Source organism: Melopsittacus undulatus, chromosome 1 (assembly GCF_012275295.1).
Source record: "Melopsittacus undulatus isolate bMelUnd1 chromosome 1, bMelUnd1.mat.Z, whole genome shotgun sequence".
NCBI lineage: Eukaryota > Metazoa > Chordata > Aves > Psittaciformes > Psittaculidae > Melopsittacus > Melopsittacus undulatus.
In genome coordinates this window covers 1,673,157-1,691,546 of record NC_047527.1, presented here as the reverse complement: position 1 = coordinate 1,691,546, position 18,390 = coordinate 1,673,157, and the positions used below count along the sequence as shown (strand labels likewise).

Here is an 18,390-nt window from a genome sequence, read left to right as displayed (position 1 = left end):
CTCAGGCACTTGGAGGGAGCCATCAGGTCCCCCCTGAGCCTTCTCTTCCCCATCTGAACCCCCAGGTCCCTCAGCCCTTCCCCATCTCTCTTGTGCTCCAGGCCCTGCACCAGCTCCACTGCCCTTCCCTGACCCCACTCCAGCACCTCAATGTCCCTCTTGTAGTGAGGGGCCCAGAGCTGAAGACAGGATCCAAGGTGCAGCCTCACCAGTGCCCTGGGTCCTGCTGGACTTTAGCAAGATGAGGACGGGTCTCACCTCCCCAGCTATCAAAACATCCCAAACACTCCCAGCCTGTACAGGCAACCTGCTCCAGAGTGACCTTCCAAGCACAATCCACTCATAGACACATCCCCAAGCAAACCAGGAGGGCAAGAGAAGGGTGGAAACTCATGGTGAAGCACCAAGCAGATGATCTGGGAAACAGCAGAACTGAGGCACCAGCTCCTCAATTGGTGCCATGTTACCAGCTCATTGCTTAAAACAGAATCATTATTAAGGCCACAGTCCTCAGTTTTCAAGAGCTCAGGACTGGTTTTACAGCAGTGAGAAAGAAGCCAAACCACGTATCCACTACACTGAGGGTATCTGTGAGTTCAGTGGGACAGTAAAGGTCACAGAGCTGCCATCAACCCTCACCCAACCCCATTTATTATAGAATGGTTTGGGTTGGAAAGGACCTTGAGATCATTCAGTTCCAACCCCTGCCACGGGCAGGGACACCTTCCACTGGAGCAGGGTGCTCCAAGCCCCTGTTGTCCTACCTGGCCTTGAACACTGCCAGGGGTGGGGCAGCCACAGCTTCTCTGGGCACCCTGTGCCAGCGCCTCAGTACCCTCACAGTAAAGAACTTCTTCCTTATCTCCAACCTGAACTTCCCCTCTTTCACTTTGAACCCATCGTCCCTTGTCCTATCACTGCAGTCCCTAATGAAGAGTCCCTCTCCAGCATCCTTGTAGCCCCCTTCAGACACTGGAAGCTGCTCTGAGGTCTCCACACAGCTTCTCTTCTCCAGGCTCAACAGCCCCAGTGTTCTCAGACTGGCTCCATACAGGAGGTGCTCCAGTCCCTGAGCATCCTCGTGGCCTCCTCTGCACTTGCTTCAACAGCTCCGTGTCCTTGTTAAGCTGAGGACCCCAGAACTGCACCCAGTGCTGCAAATGGGGTCTCACAAGAGCAGAGTAGAGGGGCAGCATCCCTTCCTTTGTCCGTCTCCTGCAGCACAGGCTGGGATTGCTTCCAGCCCTGCTGAGAAAAGTAGCACAAACTCAGCTACCTCACTGGGAGCACAGTGAAATGAAGCCCTCACAGCACTTGCACAACACACTGGCTTTCAGAGACACTTTGGTCCCAATCTCTTTATCTGCTTCCCTTCGACTTCCAGCCCAGTGCAAACCCTTTTTGCAGGTATCTCAGCCCACACACCTTTTCCTTCCTTCAAGCTTCATTTATAACCTCCCCATTGTACTCTGTTCCTATCAGACACAGCCAGGGGGGAGAACTTGCTTCACAAGACCCTAGGAGTTATCTGCTGCACTGGCACAGGACACTCTCCCTAGTGGGTACAACAGCCACAGATGTTACTGACTTGACAATGATAAGAGCAAGAGCCTACAGGAAGGATGCTTTGGGCTACAGGTGACCAGCACAAAGGGATGGCAACTAAAGGGAGGAAAATACCCGTAGAGCATCATGGACAAAGCTCATCTCCTATCCCCACTTCATCCCAAGGTCTGTGCAATGGTTTACGTGAACAGACCACATATGGTAAGGCGTAAATATAATGGATTATGGGTTGGGGCAATCCCCAGCACAAACACAGTCTGGTTGCAGCAGCCCTGAGGAGAAGGACTTGGGGCTGTTGGGTGAGGAGAAGCTCCCCATGACTCAACTTCAGTGTGTGCTTTAGCCCAGAACCCCCCCGTGTGCTGGGCTGCACCCCCAGAGCGTGAGCAGCAGCTCAGGGGGGGGATCCTGCCCCTCTGCCACAAGGAGAGAAGACCTTAGAGCAGCTTCAGTGCCTAAAGGGGCTGCAGGAAAGCTGGAGAGGGGCTTGGGACAAGGGCCTGTAGGGATAGTCCAAGGGGAATGGCTTGAACCTGCCCGAGGGGAGACTGAGCTGAGCTCTTAGGCACAAGCTGTTCCCTGTGAGGGTGCTGGGGCACTGGCACAGGGTGCCCAGAGAAGCTGTGGCTGCTCCATCCCTGGCAGTGTTCAAGGCCAGGTTGGACACAGGGGCTTGGAGCACCCTGCTCTAGTGGAAGGGGTCCCTGCCCATGGCAGGGGTTGGAGCTTCAAGGTCCCTTCATCCCAAGCCATTCTAATTCTAGGATTCAAGCCACTTCTCCTCTTTTCCCCAGCCCCCAACACAAGTGGTTAGCAAACAGCCGTTTCCTTCCCTTTGAACATGAGTGTGTTATTCAGGTCAGGGAGGAGCCTCCCAAGTGCTGCAGCAAAGAACAGGAGCGGAAGATGAGAAGAAATCCCAGTTGTTTCAAAGCTTAAAGCAGACAGAAACTGCAAAAGCAATAAAAACCTGAGAGCTTCCAAGCCTGGAAAATGGGATGGCTCCAGACACAACAAAGCACTTGGGAAGAGGAAGGCAAATATTCCTTCCAGTAGACAGAAATCCTCATTGGAATTTCACTTATAGCCACTGACAGGAAGCTAACGCACACAAAATACAACCAGCACCACCAACAACCACCAACTTACCCCACGCTGCCTTTTCTCTTGATGATTTTGGTCCGACTCTTCACTTTGTAACTGGACAACGTGGTGTCACCAAAAGAGGACTTCACCCCACCAAGTCCAACAGATGCAGCACTCAGATGTGGTGAGACAGCACTGGCTAAAGGCAGACTGGGGGCTGGAGGCTTCTGCTGATCCTCTGATCGCCACCTGAATGCTGACTTGGAGGTGGAGGGCAAGGTCTGCAAGCTGGTGGCTTTCCACTTGTATTTGCTGGGAGAGACCCCCAGCTTGGCCTGAAGTCCTGATTTCTTCACCTTTGCTCCCAAGTCTGCTTTGGGTGACAGTTTAGCACCTCTGTCTGCTCCACCAGTGACCCTCTTAGCACCTTCTGAAGCTCTAGGGCTCACCCATCTCTTCACAGCACGTGAGCATTTACCAGGGTTTGCAACCCACGTGTAATTGGCTTTCCTGAACTTTGGAGCTTTGCTGGAGATGGGGGTTGAGGCAGCTCTTAGGTGACCAACAGCTTTGGGGACTATGGAAAACCTGCTCTTCACTGGAGTCATCCCAATCACTGAAGTCACAGCAGGTCTGGAGCAAGGCTCACCACTTCCCAGGAGCTTTGTCTCTCTGGAAGCATCCCTGTCTTGCTCACAACTGGACTGCCCTGGAGCTGGTGGTTCTGTCTTCTTCCACACCAAGCATTGAGCTGGGTCACGGTCTGGGAACACTGGATGCTCCTGAGGTTCTGATTTCAGTGTCACGGCACTTTCACTGGTGCTTCCAGAGGAAACTGGGGAGCTCCCAGCCACGTCACCAGCCATAAACACGGTTCTGGGCTCATCTGCCACACTCACATAGGCTGAACTCACAAACCTGTGAGATGAAGTGAAGGAAACAGAGAGAGAAGGTCTCCTCCCTTCATTCTGGCTCACAGATGGAGATTTTGGCACCCTTTTCCTGTCACCTGAAGCTGTGACCATCGTTTCCAGCTTGCAGCAAGAACCAGCATCAGGAAACTCTTTGGAATCTCCAAACTGGGCAGGCCTGTGGGGCAGCTGGATCCCCACAACTATGTTACCATCAGTGGTTAGGTCCACATGTCTCTCTGGAGATGATTCTGGTGGCTCAGAGGCCTGGCGGTCCCCATAGCTTCCAAAAGCCTGAGACGTGCTGGCACTTCCACCACTGCCAACATCACACCTTGCTCCCGGTCGCCGATTCACAAGGGAATACTTTTTCCTCCAGGAATGACCTTGGTGCTGCTGGAAATCCCTTGTTGGAGCTTGCTGAGGGTACCTGGCTGAAAATGCCCCCCTCCTGCTGAAGGGAGGCTGCCGGGAGGGGTTCCACCTCGGTGGTTGGGATGGCAGCGGCGCATCTCCATGTATGTTCTTGTGGTCATTGATGAGACCTAAGGAGGAGAAGACAATGTCTGTTCATTCCCAATTCCATGGGAGTTTGACAGCATCAATCCCAACACATTGGGGATCTGTTCATCCCCAACCCCATGGGAGTTTGACAGCATCAATCCCAACACATGGGTGATCTGTTCATCCCCAATCCCATGGGAGTATGACAGCATCAATCCCAACACATTGGGGATCTGTTCATCCCCAACCCCATGGGAGTTTGACAGCATCAATCCCAACACATGGGTGATCTGTTCATCCCCAATCCCATGGGAGTATGACAACATCACAGCTCTGCTTTTCCTCATGCTGCAGTGAGGATCACTCCACACAAACCTCATTTCAGATAACTGCTGGAAGGAAAAACTACCTCCATCCTCATGGAAGTCAGTAACAAAAGTGATCTCACAGGAGTTTAGTCCAAGTTCAACACAGACACACCAACGGACCAGTCACACACCCCACTTGTGCTCTCAGCCACATTTTGCCCCTTTCTGCTCTTTTCTAGGTGCCAGATGGATTTTTGCATTATTGGGTTTGGAGCCTGATCTCTAAAAATGCTGATTTTGTGTCCAGAAGTACCTTCAGAGCAGGACCTGAGGGCGAGTCATGTGGCCCAGAATAGGCACCACCAGCAATAACCACAAAGCACAGAAACATAGAACCAACCAGGTTGTAAAGCTTTAAGCTCACCCAGTCCAACCATTCCCAGCACTGCCAAGCCACCACTGCCCATGGCACTGAGGCCTCGTCTCCACGCTGTGTGAACACTTGCAGGGACGGTGGCTCCATCCCTGCCCTGGGCAGCCTGTTCCAATGCCTGAGCACCCAGTGGGGCAGGAATTGGTCCTCCGCTCCATCTAAACCTGCCCTGGTGCAGCTTGAGGCCGTTTCCTCTTGTCCCATCCCTTGTTCCTTGGGAGCAGAGCCCCTCCTGGCTCCATCCTCCTGCAGGCACTTGGAGGGAGCCATCAGGTCCCCCCTGAGCCTTCTCTTCTCCATCTGAACCCTCCAGGTCCCTCAGCCCTTCCCCATCTCTCTTGTGCTCCAGGCCCTGCTCCATCTTCTTGTATCTTCTTGAAAGCTACAACAAGGAGCCTCTGAGGTGGCCCCAGTTGCACTGTTGAGTCACTGCACACCCTCCGCCAAGCCACCACCCAGCGCTTTGGTCTCCTAAGGACGCTTTCTGGATAATAGATACGTGTCAGTTAGGGAGGGTCTGCACTTGTTGAGCCTCAGTGTTGAGAAAGCCCTTCCAACAAAAGGGAATGTCAAAGAGAGTTGGAGCCTTGTGTTTTAGGCACATGCCAGTGTAGGAAAGCGATTCCTACACAAGGTGTCACAGAGCTGCCAGTGGAACAGCAGCGTCAGCAGATCTCTCCTGGAGGAGGCCTTAAGGACCCTGTTTTCCTTCCTCTCATCCCACCCCCACCACAGAGGAGCTCCAGGCCAGGGGCAGATCCCTGCAAGGCCTGAGTGGAATCTGTGGCCTTACTAATGAGGAAAAATTACCTTGAAGTCTATAAATAGAGTGGGTCGGTGCTAAGAATAAGAGCTGATGCTCAGCAGAGCTGGGAAAGGGCACATAAATATATACCTACATCTAAATCCCCCCTATGTTCCTCTGCCATGCCGAGGAGTATCAGCCTGGAGAGGAGAAGCTGTGTGGAGACCTCAGAGCAGCTTCCAGTGTGTGATGGGGGCTACAAGGATGCTGCAGAGGGACTCTTCATTAGGGACTGTAGTGATAGGACAAGGGGTGATGGGTTCAAACTTAAAGAGGGGAAGTTTAGGTTGGAGATAAGGAAGAAGTTCTTTACTGTGAGGGTGCTAAGGCGCTGGCACAGGGTGCCCAGAGAAGCTGTGGCTGCCCCATCTCTGGCAGTGTTCAAGGCCAGGTTGGACACAGGGGCTTGGAGCACCCTGCTCCAGTGGAAGGTGTCCCTGCCCATGGCAGGGGGTTGGAGCTGGATGAGCTTTAAGGTCCCTTCCAACCCAAACCCTTCTATGATTCTATGACAAAGGGCAACTCCCCAGCTCTGTGCCACCAGCCCCAGGGGTTGTGGGGCAGGAGATACCCCCAGGCAGAAGGGTCACAGGCCCTGCAGGAGCATGAGGACATCCCCCTGGGGGGAGGGCCCACACCCCCCAGCACTCTCTGGTCTCGGCCACTTCTCACTATTGTCGCCTCCCCACCACCTCTCCCATGCCTTGGGCCCTCCGCAGGCCTCATTCCTTCCCTTTCCCAGCGCTCCCAGGATCTTCTCCGGTCCCCCCCACAAACACACACTGGAGGGTCCCCCCTCAACGCCCCCCCCCTCACTCCCCAACCTCGAGGTCCTCTTCATAGGCCTCACCCCCGTTCAGGATTCCCAGATTCCCCCTCCCCCATATCTCTCCACCCCCCGCACCTCAATCCCCCCCACAACCCGTTCATATCGCCCAGCACCCCCCCAAAACGCGTCTTTTCCCCCCATCGACTCCTTAATCGCAGCATTCCCCCCCCCCGACACCTCAATCCGCCCCATCGACGCCCCGGTCCCCCCCCAACCCATCTTAACCTCCAGGTCCCTCCCACAACCCCTTCCCCCCACTCTATCTACACCTCAGCCCCCCCACAACCCTTCCGTGCCCCATATCTGATACAGGGGTAACCAATGTATAGGATCGACACCTCAGTCCCCCCCATAACCCCTCCTTCCATCGACTCCCCTTCACAACCCGCTGCCCCCCATCGACACTTCGTCCTCCCCCCCCGGCACCCCTCACAAGCCGCCCTCCTCCCATCGACACCTCAGTGTCCCCCCCCACAGCCGGCCCCACATCCCATCCCTTCACACCGACACGTCAATCGTTCCCCCCCCCTCCCCAACCCGTTCTTTCCCCTCAGTCCCCCCCCATCGACGCCCCGATCCCCCCTCCGCCATTGAGGCCGTACCCTGCAGCAGCCGGATCTTCCTCCACAGCCGCTCCCTCTCCTCCATCCCCGCAGCACCCCGCACCCCCCCCGCATCCGCTGCGTCATCACCCGGCGCCGGCCGTTGGGGCACGTCACGTGGGGGCTGCCGTTGCTAGGCAACGGAACAGACTGAGGCCTACACGTCCGGCCGGAGCCTGACTGTGGGCCGGGCCTAGCTCCGTCCCACGGGCCCGGCTCGGTTCGGTTCGGCTCGGATCCAGATCCAGATCCGGTTGCTGTGCCCAACTTCTGTCCCCGCCCTGGCCTGGCCCAGCTGCCCCCATTTGTATGTACTGTGTACAGGGCTGGGGCCCGCATTGTTGCACATTAGCTTAAGTTTTACTGTTAGAAAAGGGTGAAATTTGATGTTAAAAATAATTATATTTGAAAGTTTGTAAATCAATAGAAGGCCTTTATATATTGTAATTTTGCTGTTCTGTACCTTAGTTTGATACACGGGTAACCAATGTACAGGGGGGTAATACAGAGAAATTGTACAAGGGGGTTAAAGGAATTCCTTTGCTTAAACAGAAGTATTGTCTGACCTAAGTACCTGCCATTGCCATCTTGCCACGGCATAGATTACTGCTGGAGGGGGAGAAGCAGATGCTAGTTCTACTGACAAAAGCAGATGATTGGTCCTGCTGATAAGCCGGGGAGAGGCAGACTGGGCGACCAAGCCATAAGACCATGACAAAAGCACAGGTGTTTGGTCCTACTGAGAAGTGGGGGAGAAGCAGACTGGGTGCTGACCAAACCCTAAGGCCATGTCTGAAGGTTAAAAGGTGTAAAGTTTAAGAAGAGGAAGACTCATTTACTTCATCTTGAAGACCCCTACCCACAAGAGGAAGACTCATTTACTTCATCCTGAGACCCCTGCCCGTGACCAGAAGGGACACTGCGCAGGTGCAAAGGACCTTCCGGCTCATTATAATATGAAGCGGGGATAGATACTAAATATGTATAGGTGAATTGAGCAACCTCATGTCTATGTATACCTTAAGAGAATAAATGTAAAGGGAGAACAACCCTGAGGTGTGCATGCTTTGGAGGAGCTATCCCCTATGCGCCTCAGCACTGAATAAACAGGTACCTACTTTACAGCTTTGATGAATTGTGGAGTCTATCCACGTATCAACAGTAAAGAACTTCTTCCTTATCTCCAACCTCAATTTCCCCTGTTTCACTCTGAACCCATCACCCCTTGTCCTATCACTGCAGCCCCTGATGAAGAGTCCCTCTCCAGCATCCTTGTAGCCCCCTTCAGACACTGGAAGCTGCTCTGAGGTCTCCACACAGCTTCTCTTCTCCAGGCTCAACAGCCCCAGTGTTCTCAGCCTGGCTCCATACAGGAGGTGCTGCAGTCCCTGAGCATCCTCATGGCCTCCTCTGGACTTGCTCCAACAGCTCCATGTCCTTCTGTTGAGGACACCAGAACTGCAGTCAGTGCTGCAAGTGGGGTCTCTTCATGCGGCAGAGGGGCAGGATCCCCTCCCTGAGCTGCTGCTCACACTCTGGGGGTGCAGCCCAGCACAAGGGGGGGTTCTGGGCTCAAGCACACACTGAAGCTGGGGCATGCTCATTTTCTCATTGACCAACAGCCCAAGTCCTTCTCCTTGGGCTGCTCTGAATCTCTTCTCTGCCCAACCTGTAGCTGTGCCTGGGATTGCTCCAACCCAAGTGTAATGTAGTGTAATGTTATGGTACGGTATGGTAGTTATGTTATGCTATGTTATGTTAGTTATCTCAATGTTAGTTAATTTACGTTAATGTTAGTTATGTCATCTTAATGTTATGTTATGTTATGTTATGTTATGTTATGTTATGTTATGTTATGTCATATTATGTCATATCATGTTATGTTAGCATTTATTCACCAGTGATGGACGGGTTGCTGCGCTGCTTGAAATCCAGTGGTGCATTGCATGAAGCCCCTATTCTCTGGATCACATCAGCCTTAGTCCTTACTCTCTAGGCCATAACCAGAGCACCCAGGGTCTGTTGTGTAGGATGAGTTATTTGACAGCCTGGCAAGGTAGATATGTAGCCAGCCAACAAAACAGGATAAGGGGGTCCTTTAGGTGAACTACCCTCATTATACTCTCATTATAGTAGTAAAAGCACACACAGAGATCAAGAAGACCCTTGTCCAGGTGAAGAACCTTCCTCCACACAAGCGTGCTAACAGAAGGGAATGATTCCGTGCCTTATATTCAACCTGAACTTCCCTTGTTTCAGTCTGAACCCATCACCCCTTGTCCTATCACTGCAGTCCCTGATGAAGAGTCCCTCTCCAGCATCCTTGTAGCCCCCTTCAGACACTGGAAGCTGCTCTGAGGTCTCCACGCAGCTTCTCTTCTCCAGGCTGAACAGCCCCAATGTTCTCAGCCTGGCTCCATATAGGAGGTGCTGCAGCCCCTAGTCAAATCAAGAGTATCCACAAAGTGTCTCCATCCCACTGAGAACACAACCAGACAACATCATTTATATGGATGTTATACTTTGTTTTCTTACTGATTTTGCTCTTCCCTAAGGGAATAAACCCCATAACTTTAAACAAATCCATAACAGAACCTCAAGTCTTCAAAGGAGATAAAAACCCAGCCTAAAATTACCTTTTAAACTATTCTGGGGAAAAAAAGCTGAGGCAAAGAGCTGCACCAGCACAAAGCTGCTTCCTTTAAACACTCCCATGATGGGAACATTATAAAAGCAACTGATCATCAACCTGAAATCATTTAAACCAGAAGCTTTCTCTTGGGATATCTCACTTCCCGTTGCATTTAGGGAGCTCTGCCTATCCCAGCTCTGATCAAATAACATCCCCGAGGCAAGCCCAGGATTTGCCTGCTCGGAAAGGTGGATTCCATAAATGATTTATGCTGTGTTTGAATGGCCTTTTAAAGCAATGTGATGGTGGAATATGGGGAAGAGCCAACCCAGAGGAATAAACCACTTTGTGCAGACGGAAGCAGAGATTTCGCAACACAAAGCAGTGGGGGAGCCTGGCCCTGAAGCCCTAAAACTGCACAAAACCCCTCCACATCCTCCCTTATTGCAAAGTCCTGCATGAATGGGAATGAGCCAAGGCCCAGGCAGGCAGTGATTGCAGCTCTCCTCCCCTTGAGCAGCCTCGGATGAGGCTCAATCCATCACAACCCCCTCCTCGCAGGGTTTCGTAACTGCTTTAAAGTGGCAGCAGTTGGCACTTCTGGCACAAGCAGCCTCCTCCGCTCCCAGCTGCTTGTTCCCTGCCTGGTGCTGGCACAAAGAGCTGGGCTTTGCAGAAAGGGGCTGCTCGGAATTCAAATGAATTCAGCACACGCAGAGGAAAAGCTCCTTTTTAACCCAGGGAAGCCACAGAGCCCAGCCTCAGCAAGCAGGGAGCTGAAAGAGGTTGGGTTCTGTTTGGCCAAGCTATGGCAAAAGCTGTCAGCTGGGAAAAGCAATGTATAGGGCAAGGCAGAGCTGGAGATGAACACTGGGGAACCTCCTCAATGCTCACCCATAAGGAGAGCTTTGGTGGGGTGTGGGCATCCAGAGGAGCAAGGGCTCTCATGAGACCCCACTTGCAGCACTGGCTGCAGTTCTGGGGTCCTCAGCATAACAAGGACATGGAGCTGTTGGAGCAAGTGCAGAGGAGGCCATGAGGATGATCAGGGGCTGGAGCAGCTCCTGTATGGAGCCAGGCTGAGAACACTGGGGGTGTTGAGCCTGGAGAAGAGAAGCTGCATGGAGACCTCAGAGCAGCTTCCAGTGTCTGAAGGGGGCTACAAGGATGCTGGAGAGGGACTCTTCATCAGGGACTGCAGTGATAGGACAAGGGGTGATGGGTTCAGACTGAAACAGGGGAAGTTCAGGTTGGAGATAAGGCAGAAGTTCTTTACTGTGAGGGTGCTGAGGCACTGGCACAGGGTGCCCAGAGAAGCTGTGGCTGCCCCATCCCTGGCAGTGTTCAAGGCCAGGTTGCACACAGGGGCTTGGAGCATCCTGCTCCAGTGGAAGGTGTCCCTGCCCATGGCAGGGGTTGGAACTGGATGATCTTACGGTCCTTTCCAACCCAAACTATTCCATGATTCAATGATTTGAAGAATTAAATGGGTCTTCTCCAGGGAACAGAGAAGAGCATCCTTGAAGCAAACAGTCTCACATCTCCCCTGAGATGCAGAGGGCAAAGGAGAGACAAGGATGCTGCATCACTAAAAGAAAGACTTGATTTTCCTCCCAGCCCTCCATGAGGCAGCACTGCAGCCACTTTTCCGCTCGATGCCTGTTCCAAGCAGCACATCTGAAGGCTATAGGGATTCACATCACTTGTTCTTTGTTCAGAGCACCCACAGTTGTTTGTAAGCCTAATTGAATTACACAAACAGCAAAAACCAAGTGCAGGGGTTTGATGCTGCCCCAGGGAGGGAAACACATCGGAGGAATCAAATTGTCTCATTCAGCCCAGAATAACCATGGTGCTAATCCCTCTAATGGCCTTAAGCATCACCCGAACAGCAGATCCAGGGACAAGCCTGCAGCAGGACCCGATTAAGCTGCTCCCACGTTTGAAATCATGGTCTCATCAGCTTTTGGTTTAATCCAGAGTCCCTCAATAGCACTCTGTAAACTTGCTGAGACAAGCTAAAACATGGGACTTGTTAGTGCTGCACCAGCACATTGCAAAGATCTAATGGCAGGGAGAGTGGGAGGCACTGGTGCTTCTGCTACCTCCTCCCACAAGAGGGTTTATGAAGGCTCAGGGATCTCCTAGGAGCCCTGGATCACAGAATCAGTGAGGAGGGAAAAGCCCTTTAAGCTCATCCAGTCCAACCATTCCCAGCACTGCCAAGGCCACTCCTAACCCATGGCACTGAGGGGGTGTGAACACTTGCAGGGACAGTGATTGCAGCCCTGTTCCAATGCCTGAGCACCCTCTGGGGCAGGAATTGTTCCTCAGCTCCATCTAAACCTGCCCTGGTGCAGCTTGAGGCCGTTTCCTCCTGTCCCATCCCTTGTTCCTTGGGAGCAGAGCCCAGCCCCTCCTGGCTCCATCCTCCTGCAGCCCCACAACCCTGGTGTGCACTGGAGACCTGACATAGATGCTGACAGACCACCTTGCCCTTCATCAAGCAGTTGGGCAGCATTTCCTCCCATCCTTAACATCCAGTGACCCATTTAGTCTCCTACTTCTGGTTTTAACCCATTTGGAGCCTCATCAGTCTCAGCCCATCCTGACATCGTCTTGAGCTCTGTGTGCTGCTGCAGTTCAGAGCATGAGCACAGCCTCCAGCTGAAGAAAGTTACTTCTTCCCCATAAAGTTTTTGCTATTTCTACTAAAGAAAGGGGATAAAAAGTCCTTCCCAAGGGCAGCCAGAGTGTAGAAACACAGTTTTTGCTGATAATAGCAAGGCTGAGGAGCGCAGGCTCGAGGGAAGGAGATGTCTCCTGGGTTGGCTGGAAAACAGAGAGGAAAATGTCAGTAACAGAAAAAGAAGCTGCTGCACGATCCTAAAGGAGAAGCCACTGTCATTTATCAAGTGGGCACTGGTTTTCTGCTGTGATGTCTATTTTTTGTCCCTCTTTCTTGCCGCCGGTCTCGCTGCTGGTGCCAGAGCTGCACACAGACCTAAATACGTATATATGGGAATGAGAAATCAGAGCAATGATCTATGTGCTTCCACATCACTGTCATTCCCAGCTGCGGTGATTATTTTCCAAGGTGTTTAAAGTGGGAGCAAAGAGCAAAGCCTTTTTTCCCCTCCATGTTCACTCACTGAAGTTGGAATGGTTTGAACTTGCATGAAGACAGCAAGGACCAGCCATGAACCATAGCATCATAGAATCACTGAATGGTTTGGGATCATCCAGTTCCAACCCCTGCCACAGGCAGGGACACCTCACACTGGAGCAGGGTGCTCCAAGCCCCTGTGTCCAACCTGGCCTTGAGCACTGCCAGGGATGGGGCAGCCACAGCTTCTCTGCGCACCCTGTGCCAGCGCCTCAGCACCCTCACAGGGAAGAGCTTCTGCCTTATCTCCAACCTGAACTTCCCCTGTTTCAGTCTGAACCCATCACCCCTTGTCCTATCACTGCAATCCCTGATGAAGGGTCCCGCTCCAGCATCCTTATAGGCCCACAGACCTTTCTAAGCAGCAAAAGCAGCTACACCTCAGTTAATCTTATGATGTCCAAACCTTCTGCTCAGTGGGGCAGGGGATCCTGTGGGAGAATGACACCCCACAGCAAAATGCATTTTCCTTTAGTGGACGGGGAGGTGTCTGTGCCCACAGTGACACATAGGATGCCACCAGCTCCTCTGAATGGAAACGTTGCTCTTTCCCTTGCAGTGACCGCCTCATTTCCAAGGGGTACAACCAATGTGCAGGAGCCTGTGGTGGCATCTTCCCTGTGAGGGTTCTGAGGATGCTGGCACAGGGTGCCCAGAGAAGCTGTGGCTGCCCCATCCCTGGCAGTGCTCAAGGCCAGGTTGGACACAGGGGCTTGGAGCACCCTGCTCTAGGGGAAGGGGTCCCTGCCCATGGCAGGGGTTGGAGCTGGATGAGCTTTAAGGTTCCTCCCAACCCAAACCATTCCATGCTGCTATGACTGGTCCAGCTTCAGCTGTGAAGGAGGAAGAACTTTGCTCCCTAAGCACTTGGGATTTGGACTTTTCCCTGCTCAGACAGAAATCCATCTACTGACAATTAAATATTTGCTTTAGAAATGCACTTTTCCATCCAGAGGTCTCCTGCAGAACGTGCTCTACCAGCGATCTGAGCTTAACCCTGTCTAGTGTGGTTGCAACACCAGCTGCTGGTGCAACATTCCCATGTTGCATGACCTGGAATTCATTGCTAAAAGCATTGGCAGAGCCTTTTGGTGCAATGAGGTTTCGGGGATTTCACAACACCACTAAAGAGGCAGGAAGCAATTCCTGACAAACTGAGCACTGACATTTGCTGCATCTCCTGTTGAAGGAAAAGCAGCATCACCTCTTCCTTTGCAAGTCCTGGAAGTGAGGAAAAGATGCTCAGGAAGAAGGTGATGATATTTTAAGACCTTTCTGGCTTTGTTTTGACCCAACAGCACCAACTCATCGGGACACCACTGAGCTGCAAGCAAAGCACAGGCTGATGGTCACCTCCAGCAATAATTCAACCATGGAAAGCCACAGAGGGAATGAAACTGCCTTATTCCTCCTGAGATCAATTTTTCCTGCTATAAGTTGTACCTCATGAATCCTGGAATGGTTTGGGTTGGAAAGGACCTTAAAGCTCATCCAGTTCCAACCCCTGCCACAGGCAGGGACACCTTCCACTGGAGCAGGATGCTCCAAGCCCCTGTGTGCAACCTGGCCTTGAACACTGCCAGGGATGGGGCAGCCACAGCTTCTCTGGGCACCCTGTGCCAGCGCCTCAGCACCCTCACAGTAAAGAACTTCATCCTTATCTCCAGCCTGAACTTCCCCTGTTTCAGTCTGAACCCATCACCCCTTGTCCTATCACTGCAGTCCCTGATGAAGAGTCCCTCTCCAGCATCCTTGTAGCCCCTTCAGACACTGGAAGCTGCTCTGAGGTCTCCACACAGCTTCTCTTCTCCAGGCTCAACAGCCCCAATGTTCTCAGCCTGGCTCCATACAGGAGGTGCTCCAGCCCCTGAGCATCCTCGTGGCCTCCTCTGCACTTGCTCCAACAGCTCCATGTCCTTATGCTGAGGACCCCAGAACTGCACCCAGTGCTGCAGGTGGGATCTCACAAAGCTGCTCCATGTGTTGTTTTGGGCTTGTTGGCACCCTCTGATGGAGCTTTGCACCAAACAAAGGTCCTTTGGTGCATCCATGGCTCATTGAACACAGCTCTACCCTCCCAGCATCGACACTGACAGCTCCATCATGTCCTAACAGCTCCTCTGACCTGCACAGATGGATCATGTCAGGGGTTTAAGGGAAACACATGGATTTGGGGTGCTCAGCATCACCAGTCTGGGTGGGTGATGCACAATAGGGCTCACATGGGGGTGAGAAGGAAGCTCCAGCTCCTTTACCCCCTCCACCCTCCATTGGGTCCTTTGCTTTGGTAGTGCCTTGCTTAAAGCTTTACTGCAGGGAAGCTAAAATTAAAGCAGTGCCTCCACTGCACACTGAACCCAGAGTATTCCTTCTCCACCCTCATGTTTGGATGGACATCAGAAGCCAAACCCAGGCTGTCCAATCCCCTGTGTACAGCCAAGCTGCTATTCTGATCCTCAGTCCACCGCAGCTTGTTTGCTTGGGAAGTTCAGTTCCCAGCCTTGTGTTCAGGGGGCTCCAAAATGGGATTTGCCTGGAGATAGGAAAGAGAAACACAAGAAGCCAGTATCTCTGCAGCTTATTGCCTCAAACAAAAGCTTATTCTGCTCCAGAGACGGGGTGGGGGGAAATGGGAGTTAATTCATGGATAAAGAAAGGAAAAACCCAAACAACAAACCTCTAGGATCTCATTTTCATCCTGTATGTCCCCTAAATCCCTTGGGAACTGGGAGTTTTGGAGTCATTCAGTGCAAAGATGGGATCTCTCCTTGCCAGCCAGTCAGCCAAGACCCTTAATGTGGGTCCAGCCTTCAAGAGGGTAAAAGCCTCAATGCCCTCATCCTTGCTGAGCCACTCTCATGTGGCTCAAAGCTGCTCCCCAAATGTCCAACCCCACTGAAGGAATAACACCAGAGAGCCATGGAATGGTTTGGGTTGGAAGGGACCTTAAAGCTCATACAGTTCCAATCCCTGTCAGGGGCAGGGACACCTTCCACTGGAGCAGCTTGCTCCAAGCCCCTGTGTCCAACCTGGCCTTGAGCACAGCCAGGGATGGGGCAGCCACAGCTTCTCTGGGCACCCTGTGCCAGCGCCTCAGCACCCTCACAGGGAACAGCTTCTGCCTAAGAGCTCAGCTCAGTCTCCCCTCGGGCAGGTTCAAGCCATTCCCCTTGTCCTGTCCCTACAGGCCCTTGTCCCAAGCCCCTCTCCATGTTTCCTGCAGCCCCTTTAGGCACTGGAGCTGCTCTCAGGTCTCTCCAGAGCACAGCAGAGGGGCAGGATCCCCTCCCTGAGCTGCTGCTCATGCTCTGGGAGTGCAGCCCAGCACATGGGGGGGTTCTGGGCTCAAGCACACACTGAAGCTGGGTCATGAAGCTTCTCCTCACCCAACAGCCCAAGTTCCTCTTTTCAGGGCTGTTCCATCCATCCATCCATCCATCCATCCATCCATCCATCCATTCATCCATCCATCCATCCATCAGTCTCCACTCTGTATTGATACTGGGGATCATCACAACCTCAGTGCAGGACCTTGCACTTGGCATCAATGAACTTCCTGAGGTTCACCCAGGCCAAGTCCTGCTGGGGATGCCAAAATCTCCATCCCTGCAGAAGCTATTGGAGACAGCACCATCAAAAACCACCAAGAGGGTGCTCTGCTCCAAAGTCTCTGTCCCACCATTGCATGTTTTTAGGTGTAAAGGTACAAACTGCTTTAGTTTGCAGCCTCTTTAATGTGTGAGTATCAAGATGTGTTGGCATGCCCCATGCCCATGCCTTCCAGTGGGTCCATATGTGCCACCACCATAGGGGCCATTGCTTTTCTCAGCTCCCGTTGCAGTAATTCAGATGGGTGCACACATGGATGGAGCATTTCTGCTGACCCTAAATCCTTCCCAGTGCTGGGAAATGTCCCTTGCTTGGTGCTCCACCACAGGGCCCTGGGAACCTCTGGGATGAGATCAGGTATGGCAGTGGGAGAGGGAGAAGAAAAGCAGAGTTTCCAACAAGACAAGAGTTAAAGTCAAGCCTCCTTCTCCATGGATTTTAGCCCTGGAATGATCTGCACAGCTCCCTGCTCATGCATCTCCTGTGTGCTCTGTACCACAAGGGCCGCTGGCAAAGCCCTGGCTCTGCTGAGCTTCCATCACCGGGACCCCAGGATGCCTGAGCCTTCATCACAGGGGTCCTCAGGTATCTGAGCCTCCATCATGGGGACCCCAGGGTACCTGAACCTCCATCACCTTAACCCCCAGGTACCTCAATCTGCATCGCCAGGACCCTGATATGATCCAGGAGTCTCGGAACCCCTCCAGGTTGAAAACCCCAAAGCATGTGGTTGGGAAGGAAGCCCCTGTCCACCCCCTGCATCCCTGATCCCACCTCGCACCCCACCTGCCCCAAGTCCCTGCACAAAGCATCTGCCCTGTAACCTATCCAGCACCCTCCAAAGGGACAAAACAGGGGCTGTGGCACCCTCCCAATGGATAAAACAGGGGCTGACACCCACCAAAAGGACCTCTCTCTGTTTCTTCCCTGCCCACAGCCCCCAGCCCCTTCCTTCCCCTATACTTGAGGCAGGACAGAACTCATACCAGCAATGACTCTGGTCACTCGTGGAGCTTCAGTGACCAGCCTGGCAGCAGGGACAACCCGGATCTAAAGCCGCAGCAGCCTCTTTCACCTTTCTTTCCCCAAACAACCAGGTTTTGCACCCAAACAAGCGGTGGCACGGCCTGGAACCCTCCCAAAGCCACTTCTCCATGCTGACTTCCTCTAGATGTCACCCTCAGCCGCCTTTTCCTGCCGCTCGGCTTTTCCTTTCTCCAAGATCCTGCTTTGCTTTTCCCCCCTCCCTCCCATTCCTTTCTGATCTCTTTCCGGCCATGTGTGATTGCAGTTTCCTCTGGGCGTCCATTTCATCAGCCCGAAATTAAGGAGAAGACGAGAAGAGCGGAGAGAACCCCCTTTATCTTCCCCACCCATCACCACCCCGACCCCGCATCCAGCATCCCGCATCCTTCATCCCACCCCACCGCCACCCCGCTGCTCCCAGCGCTCACCCTCGGCACCTCTTTCCCACACCCCTCTTCCAACCCCGGCCCCGCTTGGCCCGGAGGCCGGGGTGGGATCCACCAGCATCATTTTGGGGTGACTTTGCTGTTTTTTTTTCGGGGGGGTTAAAAAACCACCTTTTTGTTCTTTGCCTGCAAAGGGACCGGATGCTTTTTGTGTCCCCCCCGCTTCTGAAGCTCAAGGCCAACGCCACCGGTGCTGTTCATCTTCTCCCAGCGTCGCTGGATGCCAACGCCGGGGCCGGCTTCCACCTCGGCGAGAAGGTCGCGGTACCTCCAGCCCACCCCGTCCCTCCGCACCGTCACCAAGGCCGGCTCCCGGTGCAGCCGAGGGGACATTGTCCATAGAGGAAACCCACGGCCGGGCCGAGCGGAGACGACCCCCAAGGAGGTTTCGGCTCTTCGGTTCCTCCTCTCCTGCATGAGACAACCCCGGCTCTGCGGCTCCGCCGGGCGATGGCCGCGCACTGAAG

The 18,390-nt window shown here is 53.2% G+C and overlaps 1 protein-coding gene across 1 annotated transcript in view; it reads right to left on the bottom strand.

Moving 5' to 3' along the window:
* The window catches only part of ZC3H3 (zinc finger CCCH-type containing 3), a 150,991-nt gene extending 143,889 nt beyond the window's left edge, over positions 1-7,102 (bottom strand). The window contains exons 1-2 of the mRNA XM_034062216.1: positions 7,045-7,102; positions 2,716-4,108 (exon numbers count right to left, since the gene is read on the bottom strand). Coding sequence (XP_033918107.1) covers positions 2,716-4,108; positions 7,045-7,090 — 1,439 coding nt within the window. The 5' untranslated portion in view covers positions 7,091-7,102. The remainder of the gene's footprint in view (positions 1-2,715; positions 4,109-7,044) is intronic.
* Positions 7,103-18,390: the final 11,288 nt, after the last annotated feature.